This window comes from Heterocephalus glaber, unplaced genomic scaffold (genome assembly GCF_053883595.1).
Source record: "Heterocephalus glaber isolate CG9 unplaced genomic scaffold, H.glaber_assembly_v1.0 deba00001610, whole genome shotgun sequence".
NCBI classification, from domain to species: Eukaryota; Metazoa; Chordata; class Mammalia; order Rodentia; family Bathyergidae; genus Heterocephalus; species Heterocephalus glaber.
The window spans coordinates 36,208,586-36,235,876 of record NW_028258381.1 but is presented as its reverse complement, the minus strand read 5'-3'; the positions used below and the strand labels follow the sequence as shown (position 1 = coordinate 36,235,876).

The 27,291-nt window shown below is 50.0% G+C and overlaps 1 protein-coding gene across 1 annotated transcript in view; it reads left to right on the top strand.

The window, feature by feature from the left end:
* The window catches only part of Sdk1 (sidekick cell adhesion molecule 1), an 827,695-nt gene that overhangs the window by 788,679 nt on the left and 11,725 nt on the right, over positions 1-27,291 (top strand). The window contains 6 exon segments of the mRNA XM_087195944.1: positions 3,776-3,937; positions 4,923-5,048; positions 16,269-16,433; positions 18,776-18,913; positions 23,386-23,506; positions 26,352-26,481. Coding sequence (XP_087052070.1) covers positions 3,776-3,937; positions 4,923-5,048; positions 16,269-16,433; positions 18,776-18,913; positions 23,386-23,506; positions 26,352-26,481 — 842 coding nt within the window.

Below are 27,291 nucleotides of genomic sequence, written 5' to 3'. Positions count from 1 at the left end.
TGCCTTTCCAAGGATAGTAACCAAAGAGAGCCATTAAAATGAGAAAGGATTGCCGAAGACCAGGATTCCAGGACTGAGTCCTCTGAGTCCTTCCCAGTCAAAGACAGCTTGAATTTTCTCATTCTTCCTCAAATAAGCACCTCACCAGGATGCCTTGTCCTATAGTAATGGGCTGCAGAGCCTCAGGGACCTGACAGCTTGCACCACTAAGCACCACATGGGTGGCCCTGTTCCAAAGCCAGTTCCAATTGCTTATGTGGAGGGAATGTCTGCAGCGCTGCTTTTGGAAGCGAATGTGGAACTGAGCATCAGAGACGGAGCGCCAGGACGATCTGTCATAGCGAATCTCCATACTGCAGGCAAACTTGGACCACACAGCAGTGTGGGCTTGAAGCCCGCCCAAGTGACAACAGGTGGAGTCACTTCACTTGCGACCATTTTCACCTCCTTTCAAAGTCATAAGACCGTCTGTCACTGGTATTGTCCCTGTCTGTCTCAGAGTGCTGGCTTCAACTTCTGGACTGTTGCTGCTACTGGCTCTGTGCTGGGAAACTGGAGGGGAGGAGGGAAAGCTCTTGGGCTTGGGGCTTGTACTCACCCTACAGTCCAGGTCAGGCCTGAGTCTCAGCAGGGGCAGGCCACGAAGAACAAACCACGCCAGGTTCTGACCTGGTGCAGGCCTGGGCATGTTCCCTCCTTCCAGATTCCTGCACATCTGCCGCTGCTGACCCAAGGCATATGAGCTGAGCTGGTCACAGTGCTGGGGCACCAGTGCCCACAGGACAGATACACCTTTGAGTGGGGCTCCCAAAGACTGCCCCCCAACTGTTGGATTCTGGATTTCCAACAGGGAACTAATGAAGTGATAACCAGATCACCATATGATTTTCGGTATTTTAAAGTGTCTCCTAGATGCTGCATGTTTCCCAGAGACATGTTTGCAAACATAATGGAAATATCCATCATCTTTGTTTGGAGTAGAGCTGTATTCACTCAGCAGTAACAGTGGTTCTCTTGGAAGACTGGCAAAGATAGGAGAGACATGTATGTGAAGATATATGTGTGAAGGTGAACTGCTATCTGCCTAAAGTGTACTTTGCAGACAAAAATCTTTAAAATGTGCTACAGATAGGTTTTTAAAGGGGGAGAAGGTTGTCCAACAGTGACTTTGCCTGTTAGTGTTGGTTGGTGGGTGCTCAGACCTGTCTTCCTGGCACAGACATCTGCAAAACCCCAGTATGTGGCACTGACCAGCCAGGCCAGGGAAGCAGAGAGCACTACCTTCACCCAGTGCTGTCACCCCACCAGAAGGACAGTCCTGGCACATCCTGTCCGCTGAGATGAGCCCACAGCCATTGCTGGCCAATCCCTGGCCACTGTGGAGATCACCCATGCCACCAGAGCACCACACCACTGGACCATCACGCACTGGACCACCCAGACTACCAAAGCATGGGACCACTAGGCCACCCAGAGCATCGAGCTGCCTGCAGCACTCTACCAGCCTGTTCTTTGGAATCTGGTTTGATGGCAGAGCTATTTTTATGTTTTTAAAGATGTTTTAAACAGAAGTATTTTATGGGATTGCACCCTGAGGCTTTGTAGTGCAAGGCATGGTTTAAAAATTGACTAAATAAATAAAATTCAGACATACTTGAGGTGGAGGGAAAGCCATACTAGTTCTACCTCCTAGTGGGATCAAATTTACAAAATCTGTACAAGGGTTTGTTTTTGCTCTGAGGAGAACAAAGGCATTTTTTTTACATCAGAAAAAGAAGTTGCTACCAGAATAATGTTGCGTCTGACAGGACCCAGTTCCTCTGCGGATGACAGTCATGTGTTCCTGGTCACCCTCGTGACTTCTTTCCTGAGCATTGTGTATAAGGATGGGTCAGGCTCTCTGAGCAGCAAAGTCCCCATTTTTGTACAGAAAAACCCAAATATAGAGGGTCAATCAAAGTCAGCCAAAATCACTCTGAAATAATTTGGAAGAAAATAATTTAACTGAAAAAAATTTTATAAGAGGCATCATATGGGGCCGGGGATTTAGCTCAGTGGTTTCGCTGCCTGCTGAGCAAGCGCAAGGACCTGAGTTCGATCCCCGGTACCAAAAAAAAGGCACCAAATAAGGAGGTGTAGCTTACTGTAAAGGCCCTGGGTTCAAACCCCAGTATGGCTCAATGAATGAATGAATGAATGAGCAGAATAGCACCACGCGTCCTCCTGCACCAGGGCAGCCCACCCCAGGGTGCTGTGTCTGGGTACTGACTGGGCAGCCAAACCCAGGGCAAGAGATGCCACCCAGCATGCACGGAATGCAATTCTGCTGAAATGCCATATCCTCTGCCCTCCTCCAGGAGAGGCCTGACAGGGATTAGCCCAGTGAGAACTCTGAATAAGTTAAGCACTTACTTAACATTTTAAAAAATGCATCATCTTTAAACTTATTTAACCGAAGATCCCCATTTTCCCTTCTGGAAAATACCACTTTGTATAATTTTTAGTGTTTATCCTTCTCCCACACACACACATAGTAAATCTCAATATTCTAATTACATAATAATCTTTCTTACCCATGTTTTTGCTTTCTGCAGTTCCCATTGCTTGAAGTCAGTTGTGGTCTGGAAACATTAGAGTGAAAATTCAAGAAGTAAACAATTCACAAGTTATAAACCATGTACCATTCTGAGTGGTATGATGAGATCTCCCTCTATCCCACCCCATCCTGGCCTGGATGTGAATCATGGCTTTGTCAAGTGTATCCATGATCTATATGCCACCCACCTGTTAGTCACCTAGTAGCCATCACAGCATCCAAGAGGCTGTTTAGGAAACCCTGATTTACTTTTTAAGAGCCCCAAGTACACGGGCATTGGTGCAAAGGGAAACCAGGGCATCAAACGCAGAAGGATAACTTGACTCTGGTACTAAATGGTAACACTGCAGGACACCCAGGGGAAACCTAGTGTATCTAGGGCCTGGTACAACCCATGGTTTCAGGTAGACACTGGGGGCTTTGGAATGTGTTCCCCATGGATGGGAGGGGTGCTCCTGTGCTTAATTCAGTCAGCAATCTTTTGGCATTGCTCAGTAGTTTAGATACATAGTGTGTGTGTAAACCTTGCCTCTGTGTTGTCATCGTTCTTGAATAGAGGTGTCAATACTTGCAGTGATGAATTTTTCTCTATCTTAGCTTCAAGGTCCACAGATGACATTCTCGCAAGTTTCTGAGCCTACAGGCCACAAGTTGGCCACCCTAGTCAGGTCACAGACCTCTCAAGGAGGAGCCCACCTTTGACCTTCTCGAGTACTTTTTTTGCATGTCTTCTGTGCTCTCCTCTCCCTTGTGACTCAGCCATGGGGATCACAGTCAGGATTTGGTATAGCTCAGGGCTGTGTGGGAAGGAGACCCTCTCCACAGTGCCATTAGGGGAGTCTGTACTGAGACAGGCAGGACTACACCCCTAGCCATGTCGCCCACGTGTTGGATGAGTGTCCTCCCTCCTTCCTGCAGTGCCAGTGAGTTAGGCCATCTCCCCCAGGCATTGTGGGCTTGGGTCTTTTCTTCACTGGCACTGCTTATTAAGCATCAATTCTAATGACACTTATCTGTGCTGAAAACTGCCCCTGATCGCCACTTAAACTCCTCCTAATTGGAAGAACTACTTCCTCAGCCAACTGCAGGCCATTCTCCTGGTTATCACCACAGATCAGACAGTGAGGGCTTGGTTCCCGGGGCCTGGCACCTTCTCCTCTTTGTTTTTTGCTGGTCCAGGTGTGAGCAAGGTGGTGACGGTGGATGTGAAAGGGAATTGGCAGCGCTGGCTGAAGGTGCGTGACCTCACCAAGGGAGTGACCTACTTCTTCCGTGTCCAAGCACGGACCATTGCCTATGGGCCCGAGCTCCAAGCCAATGTCACGGCCGGGCCGGCCGAGGGTGAGTGGAACCTGGGCGACAGGTGAGCATTGGTCATACCTTCAGCCCGCCTCCAGGAGCTTGTCTAGATCCTCAGCCTAGCCCTCTGGCAGGCAGAGCTGCAGAAGGGCGGGAATTTGGGCAACGTGGAAGTCTGCAACAGCACAGGACAGTGCTGCAGGTGTACTCCTCCTGAGCAAGCGAGTGACTTCTTATGTGTTAGGCATGGAAATTGGTATTTGTTTAATGAGAAAATAAGCAAGAGAAGGTGCAGTGGTACCTCACTCACCGAACGCTTTTGTTTCCGAGCAATTTGGTTCACAGACAGAAGTGTTTGGCACAAATCTTGTTTTGTATGCAAACTCTGCATCGGGTGAGGAACACAACTGCATCCATCTTTCCCTCACAAACGTGAACGTGGACATCTTTTCCAGAATCGTGGAATGAATTAAGTTTGTGAACTAAAATGAATTCAATTTTTGAAATAAAATTTAAAACTTTTCACATGTCACAAGGAAGGACTATGTAACTCCCCACTTCACAAGCTCGTGGCCTGTGTAGACGCTGATGAGGCCTTGGCAGCAGGACAGTATTCAGGGAGTACAGCAGGTGCTAGGTGCTCTGCCTATGCCATCTTTCTGACCTCTGATTGCTTCCTGGGTTTGTTTTGTTTTGTTTTGTTTACTACTAGGGATTGAAGCCCAAGTTTTCACACTGAGCTCGATCCCTAGCCCTTTTTATTTTATTTACGGTGTTTTATTTTCAGACAAGTTCTTGCTAATTGCTCAATTTTGAGTCCCTCCTTTCTCAGCCTTCCAGACAAGCTTGGACCATAGGTGTGCTCCACCACACCCAGCTCACTTCCCATTTTTAGGATGAATCCGTGGTAGAATGAGGGTCCACAACCTGCCTGGAGGCCTAGGAATTGAGAAGGTCTGGCCCGCTACTGAGGGGTGACCAGTCTCCGCAAGACCAATGGCTATACTCTTCTCTCTTTGTCCTGCAGGGTCCCCAGGTTCCCCTAGAGGTGTCTCGGTCACCAAATCCACCTCGGACCTGACCCTGCAGTGGACAGAGGGCAGCGCTGGCAGCACGCCCACCACCGGCTTTGTCATAGAGGCCAGGCCTTCAGGTAGGCCCTGCGCGCTGGGAGTAGCACTGCCTGGGTCTTGTCTCATCCTCCCTCGGCTCCTGTGTCTGCGTGACCACAGCCATGCTGGGACCTCACAGGCACAGTGCCACGGGACCCTTGCCAGGAGGACGGTCACTGCCACTCTCAGAAACAGGCAGCTGAAGGATACTTCCCCACATGTCACCTTCTCAGCCAGACCTGAGTGTCTCTCACCGCAGGGCTCAGATGCTGGCAAATGAGGACAAAGCCGTGCTCTTCCCGATAACTACTAGTATTCTTGGGCTTCTGAAAATGAGGTCTGAGATCAGCTGCCACTGTGCTTCTCACCCACCCCTACTTCCATTCTACATTTTTTACCTTGTTCACTTTTGGTTTTTATTAGTGCATCTTAATTGTACATATTACAGAGATTCGGTGTGATGGTCTCATATAGCATATCACGTGCATTGCTCATATCCAAGCACCCTTCTTCCACACACCATACCCAGTGCCTTCCCAGTCCCTATTCTACTTTCAGGGTGACTTTTCTTAGTTTCCACATATGCAAGAGAACATGTAGCATCTGTCTTTCTGGGTCTGGGTTATTCCATTTAACATAACATCCTCTTTTCCTATCCATTCTGCTGCAATGACAAGATTTCATTCTTTATGACGAAGTAATACTCCATTGTGTACTTACACCACACTTTCTCTCTCCATTTTTCTGTCAATGGACTGGTTCTGTATCTTGGCTATTGTAACTTCCTTTGGATATAACCCAAGACTGATTGCTGAGTCATGCAGTAGTTTTAGCTTGTTGAGAAATCTCTGTACTGTTTTCCATAGAGGCTGTGTTAATTTTCATTTTCACCAATGGCGTAGAAGAAAGGGTTCCTCTCACCCTTAATAATGAAGGATGGACATTAATAGAAAAAGGAATTTCTGTCCGATCGAGCAGGAGTTGCTGCTGGGAGCAGAAGGCATCACCACACGTGGAGAGTTCTGAGCACTTGCCTCATGACCTCCAGAGAGTCCCACTGTGAACAGGAACCCAAGGCTGAGCTAGTTGATCTGTCAGGGTGTCTTCAGCCCAGGAGTCGTTGGGGTCCAATACGTAAAGAGGCTGTTAGACCAAGAAGAAAGATCTGTGTCTCAGGCACTTTTCTCATTGCTAAGAGAAAACATCTGACACCAAAGTTAAAGGGGGAAAGGTTTCTTTAGCTCACAGCTTGTAGAGGTTTCCATCCACAGTTGGCTGGCCCCAAGGCAGGGTGTCATGGCAGAGGGCATCGCAGGGGAGAAACAGTTCATGGTAGCAGAAGGAAGCAAAGGCAACAAGGGACAGCCATAGCTCTTTCTGTGCCTTATATCTTACCCAGACTACTTAGGGTCGGTAACATTCACACGCTTAATCCTAGTTCCCCTGAAACTAGCATTACACCATGAATCATTTCCAGCCTCACATACTCTAAATCCAGCCACCTCTGAAAAAGCCCCACCTATGACTGCATGAGGCTTTGAGGGGACACCTAGACACAGCCATAGCATTCCCTATAGTTATATCTGTCCAGGTGCTCAAAGATGTCCCTTCCTTCTCCACCACTAAGATCACATTTACAAGGTTACAAGTGAGAAGTGCCTTCTGGAAACTTGTAAGGGGGACCTGGTATGTAAGACTGAAAAAACTTGCTACCTGAAAGGCAGCATGAAAAATTCTTTGCCTCAAGAATGCACGAATTTAGCCAGGTGTGGTGCCACATGCTTGTAAATCCCAGCACTCTGGGAGGTTGACACGGGAGAATTCCAAGTTTGAGCCCACCCTGGGCAACTTAGTGATTTAGTGCGACCTCTCCTCAAAATATAAATGAATGAATGGGCTGGAAATGTAACATCTGCCATGTGCAACCGCCCTGGGTTCAATCCCTATGACTGCTGAAAAAAAAAAAAAAAATAAGCATGACTAGGCTGCTGGCCTGGGCCCTGGTGGTGTCTGCTGAACAAAGCATTTGGCCAGCTCTGAGACAGAGGGCCCCAAACCGGTGAAGGGTCTTGGCTTCTGTGGTCACTGGGTCCCCCATATCTCTGAAAGCAGATGGCCACAGAACAGCCACCTGCTATCTAGCAGTGACATTAGATGTGACACACTTGCAGAGGCTGATGGGGCTCTGACAAAGGTCTAGTGAGGCCTGGGCTAGGATAGAGCAACCAGTGGTGGGACCTGCGTGGAAGATGATGATTCCATTGTTTCTCCCTAAATTTAGGGAGAATGACTTTGTTGACTCTTTTGTCCCATCAAGGGTTCTGCTGTGGCCTGGACATTGCTCAAGTGCATGCCCAAGGTGTTTGTTAGAAGCTTGGTCCCAGCGTGGTGATGGTGGGAGGGATTGGAGCCCTTAAGAGCTGGAGCCCAGTGGGAGGGACTTGGTCCTTGGGGTGTAGCCTGGGAGGGACTAGTGCGGGTCTATGGAATGAGTTCCTTCTCTGAGAGTGAGTTGTGCTAGAGGAGCAGGACCGGCTGTCTCGCTCTCTGGCCTCTGCCTCACCCTGGGCCCCTCCCTCTTGCACACGCCCCCCGCCCCAGGATACCATCACCATGCTGTGTTGCAGCCAGGGAGGCCCTCACCAGAGCCGAGCAGCTGCCAGCACTCTGCTCCTGGATCTCCAGCACCATGAGCTTAAGTAAACCTCTTTCTTTTATAAAGTACACAGCCTTGGGTATTTTGCTATAGCAATGACAAATGGACTCATGGACTGGGCTTATAGATAAAATTCAGGAGCTCTATAAATCTGGATGGGAAAAAATCACAGTTGCATTTTTATTAACCTCTAACTGAAAGTTAGCATTTCTGTTTATTATGAATGGAAGGGTATTAGTGTACTAGGGTCATAACAAAGTATCACAAACTGGGCAGCTTAATCAATAGAAATATTTTGTCTTGCAGCTCTGGAGGCTGGAAGTCTAAGACCAAGGTGTCAGCAGGGTTAATTGCTTCTCGTGGTTGTAAGGAAGAATCTGTTCTTGACTTTCTCCTAACTTCTGGGGGCTACTGGCCATCCTTGGTGTTCCGTGGCTCACAGATGCACTGCCCGCTCTCTGCCTTCCTTTTCCAGGCCTTCTCACTGCACTGTGTCCAGCTCAATTCCCCCTTCACTAGTCCGTACTGAATCGGGAACTCAGGGAACTCTGGTTTGACCTTGTCTTAACTAAATTTATCTGCAGTCACTGTTTCCACATAAGGTCATTCTGAGGTATGGGCGGTTAGGACTGCCACGTAAGAATTTACCCATTGGATGGGGTGGAGGCATAAGTCACCCACAGTAGCAGGTGAGAAGCCTCTTGAGTAACAGCAGAGCTTGTGACTCTGCCAGCTGTGGGAATCATGGATATACATGTAACATTCCAGCTGTTGTCCATATTTCACAGTTTTGTTTACACTTGTCGTGACTTTGAAATGATGGTTGTTTGTGGACTCTGCCAAACCTCATTAATTGTGAAGGATCTAGGCCTCTGAGCTGGCTTGAAATAATGGTCATAGATCACCTTAATCCAGCTCTCTCCACACCCCTTCCAAAGAACCACGTAGCTGCATGAGTAATAGAGAGAAAAACAACCCACAATCAGGTCTGCACTAGCAGGAGGCAGAGGTTACCAGGAACTTCCCTTGCCTCTAAGTAACTGAAGCATTACCAGGCCAGTCAATGTCCTTTTCACTCCCACTTCAAGTGTCTAAAACCATTCTGAAAAGACATCCCTAAGAGTCAGCCCAGTGCCAGCTGAGTTGGTGGTGCCCGGAGCAGAGTGAGAAGAAGCCTGATCTAGACAGCCACGGCTGAGGCTCGCCGAGTGATTTCCTTCCACCTGGACTCCTCTCTGCCTACATTTCTCTGATCCCAGTGGTCACGTGGCTCCAAGAGGGCTCCAGAGGAAGTGTTCTCTGCCTCAGCTGTCCACTGTCAAAGTCCTGGCTATGACATTGTAGGACAGATGCTACCACTGGGGGAAAGCAGGTAAATGTACCCGAATGCCTCTGTATTATTCCTTACTACTATGTGGGACTTTACATTGCCCTCAATATAAAAAGTCAAGTTTAGATAATAAACAGCCAGCCCAGCATCCCCTGTTGAGTCAAGCACACTAATGAGTCTTTGAATCCAGCATCCTCATGTGCAATATCAGCTGTGAAAGATAGAATGCCCCGCCGGCCAGACGCCTCTGCCTGCCTTGAGCCTTACCTCCTGTGATTGCATCTTGGCACTTCCCCAGAACAGGAAAGTCTTGATCCTCAGGCATGGGCTGCCTGGGGCCACGAACTTCTCCTCCAGTCAGGCAGGAAACAGGATGCCAGGTAGCTGGACACCCAGCTTCCAGGCATCAGCAAGACCAAAAGGCCATGTGAATCAGAACTAATCAGCATGTTGCTCAGCTTCTTGCTGGGCCCCACGCCTTGTGCCAAAGCCTTCTGAAGTCAGTCAGAGGTCTATGTTCAGTAGGGCCACTGTCAGAATGTGGAAACAGACCCCACAAATGGGGCCAAGACATGACTGAGACTGACCTGGAAGATGCTGCCTTTCTCAGTGACAGCTAAAGATCTTGCTTTTGTGTCCGTTTTGTTACCCGAGGTTTGAAAGCAGGTTGCCAACGATTTCCCCTTTCAGATCATTAAAAGAACCCAAGCAGGTTGCCAGACCCAAGAGCTGAGAAAGCTGCCCCTGCCTCTGTGACTCAGGCCAGTGGCGACTCGGAGTGGAATGTGAGGCTTTTAGGGATTGTCAGTATTTAAACACCTTGCTGGGACCCGAGGGCCCGGATCTCAGCTGTCATCTATTGCAGGCCTCATTACACAAAACATTAAATGCTATATCTTCTCATTTTCTCCACCGAAGCTCTCCGGCAAGACGTCCTCCAGGCAGGGAGCAGTTTACGAAGGAGGGGCCGGCCTGTTTGGTGACAAAGGGCCACATGCTGACTTTGCAGGCCCTTTGTGTAGGTGGACCCTGTCTCCCCAAGAGGCCTGCTCAGCCTGATGTCTCCACATCTGCTCACATCTCTGCCTGGCCCTGGGGGACACCAAGCTCATCATCTGTGTGGCCACTGCCCAGAGGTGGCTGCCTCTCCCTCCTCAGTCTGCACCTTCGCCTCCATCCTGCATGTTCTGCCGCAGAGCCTCATGGCCTCCATATGCTGGGGACACAGAACTGAACAGCTGCTAATGCAGCTGACACAGGGCTGGGACACACAGCACCTCTGATTCCCAGAGAGGGAGGCCTGGGACCCGGCCATCAGATCCCACCAGGATGGACAGCAGCTATTCACTTGCGTGGCTCTGTCCAGGTGTCTTCCAGTCACAAAGCTCCCTGGAGGACAGTGGCAGCGATGCAGTGGGCAGATGTGGATGATTTATTTACACAGATTATTCCAAGGCATTTTGCTATGTAGCTCACAAGCCTAATTTACATATTTACACAATACACTGGAATGGCACTAAAGGAACTATAAATATATTTTCCTCTCCAAAGCAGCCATGAAATACATAGTTAGACTGTGCCTAGTGCACACAGGCAGTGTATTGCTTTGTTCACAGATGATGCCTCCAGCCAGAGGGAGAGAAGGGATCCTATCTACTCTCGGGCTCTGGGGCTCTTCCACGGCCCTCCCCCTTCATTCATTAATTTTCAGTTTTCAATTGAACCAGGAGAAAATCAGCACTGTCCTGAAGGCTGAACATCCACAGCAGATCCTACGTCAGCAAATCAAGCAGGAGCACCACAGCCACTTCAGCCCTGCCTCACACCACCGGCCCTTGGCCACCTCTCGTCTTCCTGTGGCCTTGCCTCTTGACAGCACACTGTCCCTCACGCTGTATCACAGCCACCCCTTTCATGCAGACACACATGGCTTGCTGCCTTCTGCCTTGAATGAGGATAATAAAAGTAACAAAAAGGACTTTTATTAGCAGATGTATTCAGCGTTGTGTTTAAGCCCCACCTGTTTCAGTGACATCCCTAGCCTAGCCCGACCATTTAGACGCAGAGAGATGGCAGTGTTTAAGAAATAAACAGCTGACAGGGTTTCATTTGCTCTGAGCTGCAGGCTGACAGTCAGGTTGTTGGTTGTGTGAGTTAGCGGAACCAGAAATCTCAGGCAGTGAATGACAGTTTCATTCAGCATGGAGACCCTGGTTAATTGTCCATGAAATCACACTTTTGTATTGGCGCGGTGTCTGCCCTAATACCTGCAGGGCACCACTCAGTCCTGGGCATTCGTCGGAGGGATGCATTCAGCAGTGTCATCCCCTTGGACACACTGAGCAGGCTCTGTCTCATTTCACAAAGGAGATCACATCTCCACGCGAATCAGGATGTTGTCAGGGAGCAGATGTGCCTCCTACTGTCAGGGCACAAGAGACACTGTCACAGAAGAATAAAAGCTGATTCATTATGTCCACCAGAAACAAGCATGGTCTCAGATTGCAAAACCTATTTGTACTAGAAAAGATTTCTTTTTTCAGGAATCTTCAATATTAGCCACTTTCCTCCTTTTAGTATACAAATGATGTAATAACAGAATCAAATGGTGGATCTTCTTTAAAGAAAAACCACCTAGTTGAAGAGCCAGACTTGTACATGTGGATGCTCATTTATCTTTCCTCCTGATGAATTTCAGGTTTGTGATGATGTGGGACTGATTTAGGAATATTTGCAAAGTTTCTTTCTCAATAGCTCCTCTGCTTTTCTAAGACCTTGATATGGAATTTTTCCCACAGGTCTTAGTAACAAGAGTCTGGAGAAAGTGCTCTTCCCAGTGGCTGGAAGAACAGGGCAGGAAGCAGACTAGTGGGGTTGAACTCCCTCCCTGAGTTCGCTGGATACCAAGAAGGTCCTGCCTGGAGGTGTAAAGTGTGACCCCACTGGAGGGTTGGTTCTGGGGTCAGTAATATAGCGGCTGAGTCATCCAGGGGCCAATCATCTGGGTGCTGGCTTTGGAAGGGCCACAGCTGTTCTCTTACTGTTGGGGTCCTGGGTTTCCATCATTGCAACTTGGAAGCTCATCCCCCGGAGGACAGCCAGGCTGAGCGCTCCCAAGCACTCAGCAGGGTGAGCCATCCTGACATGGAGGACCCTCTGTGCTATATGCCCAGGATTTTTATTTTTTAATTTTTGAAGAACATGGTACTGTTCTCCTCCCCACTGTAGGCTGAGATGGAGTCCAGGCACAGGGATCCTCCTGGTGTGTGGAAAACCAGTCACACAAATCTCATTATTGCTAATAGTTCTGTAATGTTATTTTTGCCATTAATTTGTAGAGATACTTTTCTCCATCTTTGATTTATTGAGATATTTAGCAGCATAATACAAATGAAAAAGAAAATCCACAGTTGAGAAACTGGATACTGTAGTGGCTGCCAAATTTTTTCTCACCCACTCATGATCATGGTGTAAATACTGGTATGGATAAATAGCCCAGTGAATCATAACTGGACCATAAAATGCTGAATATGGTAATTTTGGAAAGGCAGAATTAAGCAGAATAAAATTGTGAACTTTTTTTGCTGTTAATTCAAAAAGAAATTATCATGATATGGTATCTCCTCCCCATTTTTGAGTATAAAAGGATTGCTAAATAAATCTTTCAGTGTTGAGATTCTGTATCAATATTTTAAAATGTTTTTGTAAAAAATGTACAGCATTCCTAGAGCTATGACAGAGTGCCTAAAATAAAATGTGGCCTTTGTAGGTGATGGTAGAGGAAGGGGAATCATTTTTTTCCCCTAGTCACAAGAAAGCGTGAGAGAAACATGAATGCAAAAGATATTCAGAGAGGGCTATGGATTTAGCTCAGTGGTTCTGGCGCCTGCCTCGCAAGCGCAAGGTCCCGAGTTCGATCCCCGGTACCAAAAAAAAGATATTCAGAGAACTTGCTGTGGAGGTGTTCAGACCCAAGAAGATTCTGAAACTCTTTCACCCTCTTGGTACCTTAATTTCAGTGAGCTTAAACATCACTTAGTTTATAAGCCTTTTTGCCTGTAGTCTCTTACACCCCAAAATCTTTTTGGAGGAGGAGCCCTCCACAATTCATTCAGTATTTAAACCCTTGGACAGCGACTCACTTGTGGGAGGCACTAAGAATGTGAAGGTTGCTGTTTACTGAAAGTCTGCTAGGACAAGGCCTGAGGAGAAGTGGATGATGGTGACAAATGTCTGTCGCACTCCCGATAAATCCAGGAGCCCAGAGGTAAAGCAGCCATGCCTCCTGGAGAGGGGGCTGGGACCCTGGGTGGGCACCACCTTGGTTCTCCCCTCCACCCCTCCCCTGGACTGTGCCTGGCTCACTGAGAACCAGTCTCATCTGGCTCCCAAGGGATGGAACAGGGCCTGGCCACAGTGCCGGACCTGGAGCATTTGGCCATGAATGAGGGGTGCAGAAGGGCCCAAGGGAGACTCCCCAGTGAAGGAGCAGCTTGCTGTGAGTTAGTGTACAAGCGCTGCTGATTGTCCTTATGTAGAACCCTCATGGAAATGCAGTGTCATTCCATGTGTAAACTGCAATATTTTAAGTGGGAAAACCCCCACTTCAGCTGCAGCTTGCCATCTTGACATTATTACTGGTAGTGAGTAACTTGATGAGATCTGGTAATAGTGTGAGTATTTAGAGGTAGATCATTGCTGTTCTGCCCCTCCACCTGTGCAGAGATGTGTACCTTTAAAATCATTCACATCTACTCCTTCATTAACCTGTGACTACGAGGACTCAGTCGGGCAAACTCTAAATCCTCTGCAAACAGAACCTGACACATCGGCAATTTCCTGCTGTTTACCGTGGGGCTAATCCATCCGAGCATATCTGGTGATCCCGTGTGTCAGGTTGGCTCCTGGATCACCTCAGGGCCCATAAAGCTGTCAGTATGTGCACATGCATATTCAAATGGCGTTTCCTCTCTCGATCTGCTTTTTAAAGTATCACATACCTGTGCCTATAAAAGAAAATATAATGTGTGAAGGATCGCTACTTCAAATGAATATTTTGGGCTCTGAGCCTACCTTTTAGCAAACAGCCTCCTTGGGGAGTAAATTTATATTTTATTTTGTAAACATTCATGTACTGCTTGCTATGTGTGAAGCACTGTTCTAAGTAGTTTATGAATAGTAACTTGCTTAACCCTCGGAGCAAACCTATGATGTAGATGTTTTGTTATCGCCATTCTACAGGCAAGGCCCAGAGAGACTGAGTTCTGTGCCTGAGATCACACAGGGAATCGGCAGGGACAGGCTTCACACAAAGGGCCATCTAGTTCCGGACTATTCCTTTCGACTCTGGTGCTGCGGGGTCTTTGCTTGTGGTAACAAATGTCCATACTTTGCTCTGTTAGTGAATGCCTCAGAACCGACCGAAGCCATTTGCTCCCCCCTCCTCTCCTCGTCAGATTTCCTGGCTTTCATTTCAATTTCATTAACATTGTATGTCAGCATTTAAATAAATTCAGCATTTTTTACTGTGGAAAAATACACATAACATAAAACTTACCATTTTAACTATTTTGAGCGTCCAAAGAAGGGGCCTTGAGTGTATTCAGAGTGTGCGGCCATCACCTCCGTCCATGTACAGGGCTCTTTACGTCTTCTCAGACCGAAACTCTGCTCTCGTTACAGTGACTCCAGGCCATTGGTGTCTGTCTCTCTGGCACGCCTATGTCACTGAGCATCCTGTCCTTGAAGCTCGTCTCTGTGGCGCCTGTTTCCGAATGCCCTTCCTGTGGAAGGCTGAATACAGTTCTGTCGTGTGCCACGCTGTTTATCCATCCGTGCGTGGACACTCGGGCTCTCTCCACATTTTAGCTATGACAAATCATGCCGCCATGTACACTGGCATACAAATATCTGTTCAAAGTTCAGTATATACTTTGAAAGTTTATACCTGTATTTGGTAACACCTGAACATAGACCGGAAACCTGGGCACTCTCAGGATAGGTTTAATGCTGAAGCCACTTCAGCTCGGCCATGATGCAGCGTGGTTTTGGAGCCAGCCTTTAACCCATTTCCCCTTTGCCCCAGAAAAATACTCACTGGCAGTGCTCGTGGTGGTAATGCTTACCCCAAGACAACTCACAGATTACAGTTCTAATCTTACTTCCAACGTTTGCCACAGAGTCTCTCTCGTTTACTATTATCTTTGAATCCAGTGGGCCGCTGCAAAGTTTGCCATTCTCACAAGGGAAGAATGACAAGAAGATCCAGGGAGAAACATGGTATTTTTGTGTGGAATGCAGTGTTCCGCATTGTGCTATTCCATGCTTAGAAATTTACCACATGGAAAAAAAGTATAAAGTACTGATCGTATACATTTCTTTTACATTAGAATCAGAGACAAGTTCTCTTTAGAAACAACTCCAAGAACGGTTTTTGTATTTTCACATTGAAAACCAGATTTGCTTCAGCCTCAAAGAGTGTGTTTATATGAAATGAAGGGACCACTGGCAGTGAGATGTGCTTTTTATTTCTTAAAGGGAGATGGGTTAAGTCAAAAGCCAGGGCCAACTCCCCGGGGGAGGGAAGGGACCCCAGCAGCGTTGCCACTGAGCAGGTACAGATCCCATGATTCCCGCGTCTCCCATCAGCTGCCATCCAGCGCTCTGCTGTGACAGACACTCTGCCGCATGTCTGTGGACTGGGTAATGCTGCCCTCAGAGGTGCTGCCATTCTGCCCACAGTGTGGCAGCTGGGCCTGGTACCACTGCAAAGCTGGCAGCACTAGGAGAGAAGCTGACACTTTGGCTGCACGCTATTCCCAATCAGGGTACAGATGGGACACCCCCGATGCACAGGGACCAGCTGGTGACCAGAAGGGTGGCCAGGCCAGGCAGAGTTTTCAGTGGGTCAAGAGAGGATGGTAATATTGTGCACACAGCAGGCAGTAAAAACAGCAGCTGAGGGAGACAGCTAGGGATCCCAAAGACAGATGGAGTAGGAAATTGGAGGGGAATAGGAATAGTGGGGAACAGGACCAAAGAAATGCTGCTGTCCAGCTTGCAACTTTGCGGGGGGGGGGGGGGGGCTGTCCTCGAAGAAATTTGTGTCTCTCCCTTTGCCCTGTGCAACCCTCACCAGCCAGTGACACTCACATCAGCCCTGGCACAGGGCAGCCTGAGACGGATGGCCAGGTGGTGTGGTGTCCAGGGCCTGGAGCTGGTACCTGGGAGAAGACCCTCCTCACCTCTGCTCTGTGTCACCCTGTTCTCCTGCAGATGAAGGCTTGTGGGACATGTTTGTGAAGGACATTCCCCGGAGTGCCACGTCCTACACCGTCAGCCTGGACAAGCTCCAGCAGGGAGTGACATATGAGTTCCGTGTGGTGGCCGTCAACAAGATGGGGTATGGGGAGCCCAGCAGGCCCTCCCCAGCAGTGTCAGGTAGGGGCTGGTCAAGGGGCAAAATCCTTTTTCTCTGGCTGCACCTCAGAGTTATACAAATGTTAAGACAAAGCCCGCACCAGTCCCCATGAAGACAATGATTTCAGCTGCCTGTACAGGGCCCTCTCACTCTTAACTTGCAGGTGATCCTGATGTGCAGGCAGGTTGTGAGCCTAGATTTGGGGGTTTTAGTGAGGGGTGGACTGGAGGACAATGGACAGCAAGATGATGGAATTTGAAAAAAAGGCACCTGCCGATGGCAACCAGTGGCAGAGAGGAGTCGGGGCTGACGGCCAGTGTCCAGCCAGCAACTATCACAGACTGAGCCAAGAGAAGCCAGCCTCACTGCTGCTCTTCTTTATGGCAAGAACAGTTTCATCCCCTGCTTGTTCGTTGTTTGTTTTGAGGCAAGTTCTCACTCACCAAGTTGCCCAAGTTAGGCTGAAAATTGCAGTTCTTGTGCTCGCTTCAGCAGCACATATACTAAAAATTGTAGTCCTCCTGCTTCAGCCTCCTAGAGTGCTGGGGTTCCATGCCACCTGGCTTCATTCCCTGCTTTTAGGTTGGCTTAGCTACTTTCCACCTTTGCTGAAATTGCAGACAGCCTTTCTCTGTCTTCCAGGGGTCTGAGGAAGGGCAGGGTCTATGGGTGAGCTGAGGTCCTGGCCTGCACCAGGCCTAGGAGCGCCCTCGAATTTGGGTACCTCAGTGAGAAGGGCAGCAAAGAGAGGCCCAGGGGTCCATTCTAACTTTCAATAAGCAAGATACGGGGGGAAAATACTCATTTACTTAATGCTATTATGAAAATCTTAAACATACCCCAAAATGTAAAGTAGGATAAGGAGCCCCAGCAATTCAGGATCTGGTTCGTCTTTGAAAACCCAACACAGTGTGATTGCAGACCTGCAGCTGATGACAGACACTCCTTGTTGACATGCCACAGGGCTCCCTCACCCTGCTCCAGTGCACCCTGCATGGACGCCACTCTGAGCAGCCACTGTCACCCACTGGCCTTGTGTTACCACCCGGGCTGTGCCACATGGGGCTCTTGCCCTGTCTTTCCCACCAGCGCCAGAGCCTGGCCACTCTGGGTGGCCTTGTTGGGCTTGTTATATGGCATATTGAATGCACAGCCTAAAAACCTACCTCTATCTTTTAGATTCAAAATACTGTTATCTCCTAAGAAACCCTGTGGCGGAACATTATCCAAAACCAATTTCACCTTTATTCCCAGTGTGCACACGTTCTTCATCCATCCACTGAGATACTTAATGCAAGGTAGATGTGTTTTCTGTGGATTTGGGCAGCTGTAGGCAGGCCGTGGGCTTTGCCTGTAAGAGGCTCTCCATCAGGCATCCAATGCTGCAAACCAGCCTCCTGTAGGGAAGCTTCTAGAGGGCACATAGCGGATCCCAGGGCTAACTGGCACTCACTGAGAAACCATTTCCTGTTTTCCTGTTCTTGGTAAACAGAAACACAGCCTCAGGAAGAGGAGTTCCCTTTTCAGAAGCAACTTTTAAATGAAACCTTTTCTATTCATTTCTCAAAAAACAAATCTAAAAATGAGGCTGGTAGTTCAGCTCAGTTTTGCTGCAGGCACAACATAGATAAAACACAGCCCAGCCTCCAGGGGCTCTGATCAGATGGAGGAGGCCAACAGATAGCAGACAAACACACCTGGTAAGTGCCTGCCAGGAGAGGCTTATCTGGGAAGATCCAGAGCCGGGCAGAAAGCAAGAGTCAGGTCCTGGGGGCCTCGAGGGCTCAGCCTTTACCCCAAAGCCAGTGGCGATCCTGGAGGATGGCAGGTGGGGACAGTTTGACTTCGCTGGTGGCCTTGTAGAGAATGGATTTGAGCAAGTTGGGAGGGTGCAGAAAGGTCAGGACAAGGTTTTGTGCCATGGGCAAGAGGTGATGCCAGTTGCAGTGAAGGCATGAGGGCCAGCCGGAAGGAAGGCTCAGCAGGGGCAGGGAGCAGGGCTTTAAACCAGACAGTGTTTGTGAGCATATGAAGTTGGGAGAGCATGATGGTAGATCCGACGGGCAAGGCCGGGAACAGACAAGGGCAGAGCTGTCTGTGTCTAGGAAGAGCCCATGCCACATTTTGTAGAAGAGGTGGAAAATTAGCAGCAATCCCAAAACCTGCTGTGGAGATCAAGGGGCCTAAGCTGCTCCTATGGAAAAGGGGTCGATTGGCCCACCGTGGCCTGGCCTGGGAGAGTGGTTCCATCTTCCCTGAGACTCAGCTCATCCCCCACATCCTCTCTGCGCCAGGCTCACAGGTGACAGCCAAGTCTGGAGCTCCTGTGCAGCCTTACTGTGCGTTTGTGTCTCTTCTGCAGCCCAAGTGGAAGCTCCGTTCTATGAGGAGTGGTGGTTCCTGCTGGTGATGGCTCTCTCAAGCCTGATCATCATCCTGCTGGTGGTGTTCGCTCTGGTCCTACACGGGCAGAACAAGAAGTACAAGAGCTGTGGTGCAGGTGCGAGCTCCACCCAGCCCCATCCCCATCCCCATGTCCCTACATCCCTGCAGCACCCAGCTCCCTGTCTCTCCTGGATCTGCCCTTCATGCCTGTCTTTCCCTTCCATTGGCCATTAGAGGAGATGACATAGGTACAGTGGCTTTACCTCCTGAAGGTAGCAGGCAGAGCCAAACCAGAGCTCTGGCCTGGTGACCCGTATCCTGCCTGGCTACCTCAGCTCAGCCACCTGCCTGGTCACAGCATCCATCATTCAGTCAGTCAGCCTCAGCTCTCTCCTGTGCACTCCCTCTCAAATGCACTGGGGCTTTAGGTATGACCAGAAAGGATAAGCAGTAGGCAGTTGCATTCCTGTACATTGCTGTTATGAAAACAGTGAACTCAGGTACACATGGGCTACTTCAGGATGCCATATGGGGTGTCGCAGAAGTGTTTCTGTGAGACAGCCCCTCTCACAGGCTTGAGCTTGGACCTCACCTTGTGTCCCTAGTCCAGCTCAGACTTCTCAGAGGACCAGGTCACTGCTCTGCACCCCACCCAAGCTCACCACCTGGCATAGAGCATGTGCTCAGTCACTAAATGTTTCCTGCAGAATGTGTCACAGTTAGAGAAATGAACAAATGGGTGTGGGGTAAGGCAGGAGAGCATGTTAGTGTGGACATCAGAAGCAAATGAATGTGTGTCCTTGCAGGGCAGGGTCACAGTGGCTTCTTGGTGGAGAAGCACAGACAGGGAAGGAACAGGAGGAGCCTAAAGGGGACCACTAAGGGTGCTCCAAGCTCCACACAGAGATTGCAGTGAGAAAGCATTGTGCTAGACACTTAAGATCAGTGCACTCTGTGCATTTTATTATCCTCGGGTTTTTTTTAACAAAAAATTGTGTAATTACCAGTGAGGCCATGTCTTTGCATAACCAGAAAATAACTGAGCTGTGTACCTGCAGCCTGTTTTTAATCCCAGGCAACATCCACCAAAGCTGTAGCTGAGCCACAGAATATGGACGGGAGACTGGGGCAGGAGGATGTTAGAGTCCAGGCTGAGCAACATTATAACACCTTGTCTCAAAACATAAAGGGGCTGGGAGGTGGTTCAGTGGTAGAGGGCCCCTGGGCTCAGCGCCTACTACTGAAAAAACAAAAAGAATGTGGACAGCCCTGTGTTACCACCTCATCAGCTGGACTGGAGTCCTCCTGAGCCCGGCTCTGTCACTAGGGTCTTTCCAGCTGTCCTTTCCAGAGGTGACCCTTCTACATGGCTGTTAAAGAAGAGGCAGGCCACCCAGGCTTGGGGCGAGGAGCAAGACCAGAGCATCCCCTCCCCAGGCCTCACTAGCACTGTGCTGAAAGGGTTAATGAGCCCAGGCCCCTAACAGACCTTGCCATTTGCTTTGGTAACATTCAGCAACTCATCCCTCCAAGAAAGGATTTATTTTTTTCCTGTACAAATGCACTTCTAACAAGTGTTCATAAATCAGATTTTATTCCTATGGGATTTGCAATAGGTGAATGGCCTGTCATTTTACTGGGTTAATGCTATTACAGAATCCCATGTATGGTGCTTAGAAAATCTTGCTGCTTTTACTGTCCTCCATCTGCAAAACAGACTGAGAAAGGCAGATCTGACCGAAGCTTCTGACACCCAGCTTCACTCTGGAGTATTAATTTAAATCATAATTGAAGCCTGGGGCTGGGCAGGGTGGGGGAGCTTGTCTCCCAGCATGCCCACCTTCCTGCCCTAGAGATGTATGGAGCTGAAGCCTTCACCAGGCCAGCACAGCTCACTTCCCCCTCCTGCTCTGGCTCCCCAAGCTGCTATCCTGGGTCATCTTCCTTTCCATTCTGGATCTTGCCTGCCCACTCCAATACCCAAATCCCCACTGTAGGGAGGTGCATCTCTTACTTGCTGCTGTGTCTGTCGGCTTTTCTGTTGCATCAGTGTACGAAAAGCATCAGTGGACGTGGGAGGGTGCAGGTCCCCAGCAGAGTGTTACTGGAGTTCTAGGTCACAGGTCCTGATTCTGGGGCTCCCAGCAGGTCTGCCTCCTGCCACCTGAGAGTCCAGAGACATGAGTGGTGAGGAGGAAGAAAGGAAGTTACTATTCAATGTGGTCACATGGGGAAGCAGGCAGTAGGGTCCCGAGCCCAGTCTACATAAGCTCCAGGAGTCCATATGCAGGGGTTAGAAGCATGCATGGTCAGGCAGCCCAGGTCAGACTGTGGCCTGGCTGATTGGAACCTCAGGTCTGGTTCCACGAGGTCCTCCTGGCTCCAGGGAAGCCACTATGGCTTGAGAGGGCAATGAAGTTCCCACACAAGATGTTTGTCCTGCCTAGAGGGCAGCCTCAGTCCTCTCCGGGACAGTCCCATCCATCATGGGGTGATCTACCTGCCCACCAGGCTCACTGCTTCTGGAATCCTAAAAATATCTTAGTTGCTCTTGTCTTCATATGTTCTCTCTTGAAAGGGGATGAGGGAAGTTAAGTAAACTTACAAAACTTAGGACTAACCAACCTTGTGTAACCAGTTTGTAGACAGTCACTCATAAGGCACTAACACTTCTATGTGTGGTAGAACAGGAATCTGACCCAAAGCTTAAGGTGGCAAAGCAGCCAGACACAAGATGAAGACAAAGAGGCTGTGTGTTTATCCTGCTTTTAGTTGCCCATCGGACATCTACAGGCTTGAGTAAAGAGCAGTACTTGTTAGCAAAAGCAGTCTCTAACTCTGTTAGAGGAGAAGCCTCTCAGGGTTAACACAGACTAGCCACACACTGGTGTACCGTAGCAGCCAGCAGGATGGCAGGGACCGTAACGGGCACAGTTCACACCTCAAAGAGCACCTTGTCCAGTGAGAAGGTAGAAGTCAGAAAGTAACAAGTGTGTGCACGCGTGCATGCGTGCGTGTGTGTGTGTGTAAGTGCCCCAGGTGAGTGAAAAGGATGTTAATGCGGAGTGAGGTGGGTGAGAAGTGGGAGGGTGTGCTCTGGGGACACCAGGAGGGAGTACTCTGTCCTGTAACCCTTGTCTTAGTCCTTTTTCTGGTGCTGATTACACTGTCCTCAGACTGGCTACGTTACATATAAAGAAAGGAGGTTTGCTCTGTCTCATCTTTCTGGTCCAAGGTCAAGGGCTGCATCTGGAGTTGGCTTCTTGCTGGCAGCGTCCCAAGGTGACACATAGGTGACACATGGCACTGCTCTGGGGAGTGCCAGGCAGGGGCACCTGGCAGAGAGATGAGCCTGCTCAGCATACAGCCACCCGTGTGAGGGGACAGTGAGAAATGATGGCATCCAGGAAGAGGACAGAGGCACAGAGCGGGCCGGGCCCCCACACTGACTGAGAGGGGAAGGGAATTCTGTCCACTGGGAATGCCGTCCTGTGTTTGGTTTCTTACAGCCTTTTCCGTTGCATCTGCTGATATGCTTTAGAACGTGTTTTGATGTTTTGTAAATTTTTTTGAAGGGTGCACTTTGATGGTTAATTTGAAGACATATGCAACCATCACTGTCCTTTTTGGAGAGATTTTTATCACCTTATTCAAAAGGAAACCACCCCTGTGCCCTTTCTCTGGCTATCACATAGAAATATAAATCTGTTTTTGATTTCCTGTCTTGTTACATGATTTTTTAAAATTTTTAAATTTGTTAAATATTTAACTTCCCTGACTTTTAATAAGTCTATGCATTCTGAGCACATTTTCATAAAATATTGGCAAGAATGCTAGTATTTTGGCATCAGGCGGAACAGAGGCTGAAATGCTAATTGTCAGTTCATTCCAGCGATGCAGTGGGTGCACGGCTCCGCCCCTAGCTCAGCTCGCCCTGCCTCCTGAGCCGAAGCAGAGCCTGTGCCACGGTGGGTTTTCCATCTCACCGGCCCAGCTCAAACTGCACAGCTAGCAGTGCAGCCCCGAAGACCCTAAACTTTTAACATTACTGTATTCTGTGACTTTTAGCCGTTCCTTAACATGGACGGCACAGTGACCTGGGAACATGGTGTAGGGCAGGGTGCGAGCAGTGCTGACCCTGCCTCCAGGACCTGCCGCACACAATGCGGTCAAAACCCATGAGGATCCTTCCTGCCAATAAAACACAGCTTTTCAGCCTTCCTCCAGGTGTGCGCGCTATGAAGACAGGTATTTACTGTTGTTAAGCAGATGTGTACATTTCCTTATTTAATTATTAAACTTGGGATTGCTGTGTTATTTCATAAAATAATACATTGAAACAGAAAAGAGAAAGTTTTCTCCTTATATACATTAGTATATATTATGATGTATTAGTGTATATAATACAACTATATTTGTGTGAGGACCAAGAGAATTCCTCTTCACTCAGTACAGCCAGGCAAGCCAAAGGTTGGACCCCAGTGCCCCAGCAGGAACCCTGGAACTTTTGGTGTTTGCAAATTGGCTCAGTGTCGCTGCCGTGGGTACGTTAGTGAAACTGTGCTCGCTTTCCCGGTTGGGCTTTAGGTAAGAGCATCTCCAACATGGAGGAGTCTGTGACCCTGGATAATGGAGGATTTGCTGCCCTGGAGCTCAACAGCCGCCACCTCAATGTCAAGAGCACCTTCCTGAAGAAGAACGGGACCAGGTAAGGCCCTGGGGCTGGGAAGGGACTGTAGCGGGGCCAGGTGAGACAGCCACAGCAGGACCACGTGGGGAGCCATGGGTGCTTGGTCAGCCAGAGGTGGGTGCCAGCTGAGTACATGTCCCACACCCCTGGAACCCACCGCATCCCAATCCAGTTCCACAGAAGCAAATATAGTTCATCAACAGGCATGGTTCTGAGCCCAACAGGCAGCAGGGTACCCAGGAGAGGCAGTGGCAGAGGGGCCAGAGATGTTTCCATTGCACTCCCAGAAATGTAACAAGGGAACAGGGCTTCGGGTGTGGGGCTTGAGACCTGGGACACCAGGCCATCCTTCTGTGTCACCTGGCAGGGCACCTGGGATCGGGGAACTCCTGGTTCATGTGGCTGTCACCCCAGACTTCAGCAGACTTGATCATGTCCTAGAAGGAAAGGTTGTTGTCACTTTCAGCATTTCCTGCATTCCAAGTTTTCCCACGTGACATAGATGGCCCCTTCATCTCAGGAGGAGGGAGGTCACCCTGGCAGGCCTTCTGCCTGCAGTGACTCTGTGCCAGCACCATCAGGTGGCTAACCCAAGGCAGAGCAGGCTGCCAATCCGGATCACTCTCCTTAGGGCAGAAAGTGGCAGTGTCTGGTCATATCTTTCATTCCATTTGTCTGAGAGGCATGTGTTTCCTGTTATAGCATAGAAAGGTGAAAAAGCAATCCCATAATTTCAAGACCAAGAAAGCCTTGTCACCGAGCATTTTTAAATATTACACATTCTGCTGCCTTGGCTGCAGATGTTTCCTGTGGCTCCCGGTAAGAGCGGCTGATGGCTTTGAAGCACACAGCCTGCGGACAGCCGTGGGTTAAATCCATGCACTTCCTCTAGAAAAGGAAAAGGCATCCGTGGTGAAGCTGGAGGGTCGTGGCCCACAGAGAGTTCTCTGAAGGGCCCCCACCAGGGAAAACAGCTGTCTGTGTCAGTGGCAGGGAGTCTGTGTGGCCCAGGGGTGCTGTGGTGGGTATGAGCTTTGCAGGAGGGGTAAGGAAGCCCTTCCAAAGTGGAGCCTGGACAGCGGAGGCTGTAGCATCCCAGCCACTACGTGTGGGCAGCCTCGGGCTTTGTGGGGGGTACAGGCTCCAAGGCTCCTCCATCATGAGGTCCTATGGCCCCTTCATGTGCTGTGTGCATTCTTAGGGGGCCATCAGATTTGGGGTCGTGGTGGGCATGGACCCATGGAACACCCAGCATCTTACCCTCAAGCATCTGTAAGAGACCATCTCTGAGGCCCAGGGTCACACTTCTATCTACGTATGCAGTCCCATGTCCAGAATCAGCTTCTGCCTTGTTCAGCCAGCTGGCAAATCACAGAACATGGCTTCCCAATGGCCTAACGCAGCCAGAGGTTCTCGGCCTAGCAGCCCTCAATGGCATCTTTCCTGGGCAAAGGGTCGGTGACAAAGGGAGTCTCTCCCAAAATAAAATATCTCCAAGGTGGAGAAGGAGGCCTGTGGGCCTTCCCTGGGCCTTTCCTTGAGAAACTGAGGCATAGCCAACCCCGAGGGAGGCAGTGGCTGTAGATCAGAGGTTTCCATCTCCTGTCTTCCTGCTGAGTCTTGCCCAGGGCCTGATGTCTTGGCCAGTGGCTTCTCTGGGTTCAGATCACCAAGAGTGAGTTTCCCTGGGGATATGAAAGTCCACCCGTCTATAGCCACTGTCCAGCTCTCTGCTGGGTCCTCACAGCATGAGGGTTCGGGACATAATCCCGGTCCCCGAAGGACATCGGCAGCACCACCTGCTTTGAGGGAATAAGAAGTGCTCCAGCCTGCCCCATTTAATGATGAATTGGGTCTACGCTCAGAGTTCTTCCCCAAGTTGCAGTTTCTCCACCTGAAAAACAGAAGCTGGGCCTTCAGTCAGCTGCAGGATGATCATCCCCAGGATGTCTGTTCCTGTTGCTGTGTGACAAGTTACTGCACAGGTAGCAGCTAAGGCCAACACAGTAGCTCCCTTGTGGTGTCCTGAGCGGGAGTGCAGCCCCCCACCAGCGCTCCCCAGGACCTCGTTCTCACTGGCGGCTCCACTCAGCTAGGCGCGCGTCCTCTCCATGCTCCCCAGGTTCCCTTGTGCCCAGTGACTGATGGCCTTAGCTTCTTAGTGCCGTCTGGAGGCCGCTCACGATCCCCTACCAGGGGCCTCTCCAGAGGCCACTCCTAAAGACTCCTCCCTCCTTCCTCCTTCGAGGCCAGCAGGAGCAGCTCTATCTCCAGTTGGCGGAGACAGGGTCTCATGACTGTCATGTAACCCTAAGGCGGTGGGAGTGACAGCCCACCCTCTCCATGTAAGGAAACCCGTCCAGGCAGCGAGCCCCTCCCTCCCGGTCCTCCAGTGGTTGGGAGCATGTCACAGCCCAGCCCACACTCAAGGGCCCGGGTGACCCAGGGGCAGTGATGGAGGCATCTCGGAACCCTGGCCAACAAAGCACTAAGGCTTCAGGGACCTCTTTGTCCCCCTGGCCCCACCCTGAGTCTTGGATCCCTACTGGAGCTGGAGGCCAGGCTGACACTTCCCTGATGCCCTCCTGTTGCTGGGCTCCGCTCGCACACACCCACCTTGGCAAGAGCAGACCATTTATCATGACCCTGTCAGCCCCATCCGTCTCCGTCTGTCCAGACTTAGCTCGGTGCCTGTGGCCGACAGGCTCCCAATCAGGGAGCTGCTGTCTGGTCACCACCTGGCCAGTGCTCAGAATGCTGTGCTCCCGTTGCAAAGTGGTGGCAAGGGCGCGGCCTTCTTCCCATCCTGTCTGGACCCAGACCGGGTGGCAGGGGTGACCTATGCCATCCATCCTTACCCTAGGTCCCCACCCCGACCAAGCCCTGGTGGTCTGCGCTACTCTGATGAGGACATCTGCAACAAGTACAATGGTGCTGTACTCACGGAGAGCATGAGCCTCAAGGAGAAGTCAGTGGGTGCATCAGAATCTGAGGTCAGTGTGCACCTACGTCCCCCACCTTTGTAATGCGCCTTCAGCAAGACATCTTGTCTCATTTGACCTCATACCCCCCCAGGATTAGGCACAGCTAGTGATAAAGACCCCACTTTACAGATGAAGAAAGTATCAGAGCTGGAGCTCAGACCCACAGTCCATCTTGGGCCCATTTGTGCTTCCCCTACAGACCAGGCAGAACAGAGGCACCAAGCCAGTTCACAGGGCTGAAACTGGCAGGGGCTAGGGTAGGGCAGGGCAAGGCAGGCCTTTCCTGCCAGCAGGGGCCACCCTGCAGACAGACTTTGATGTCGCCTGTGCACCTAAAGGCACTGCAGCACTCTACGAGGGGGAGGGCAAGGCCAGGGCCCACCAAGGTAGCAGCCACCCCAATGCAAGTCTGGCTGGCAGCCCATTCCCCTTCTGTCTGCTCTCAGAGATGCACGTGGCATTTGCAGGAGGCTGCCCTGCTGTGCATCTCGGTGGTCTCTAGTTGGGGCCTGGAGCAGCAGGGGCCCTGAGCCCACAGCACTGGTAGGGGTGGAAGCCCCTTACCCAGATAGATGCTGCCTACATACCCTGGCCTTAGCCTTTCCGTCACTTCCAGGAGCCTCCTGCTCTTCCCTCCTTTTGTGGAAGAGGGGTTTTACACACAGCAGTTTCAGGTCAGCAACAGGGTTGTGACATGTACCTCTCCCCCTTAGCAGTGGCCCAGGGACACAGCAGCCCTCCGGGAGTGTCACCCTACCTCACAGTGTCACCCTGTCTCAGGGTCTACTCACCTCAGGCCTGGTTCGAGTCTTTCCCACC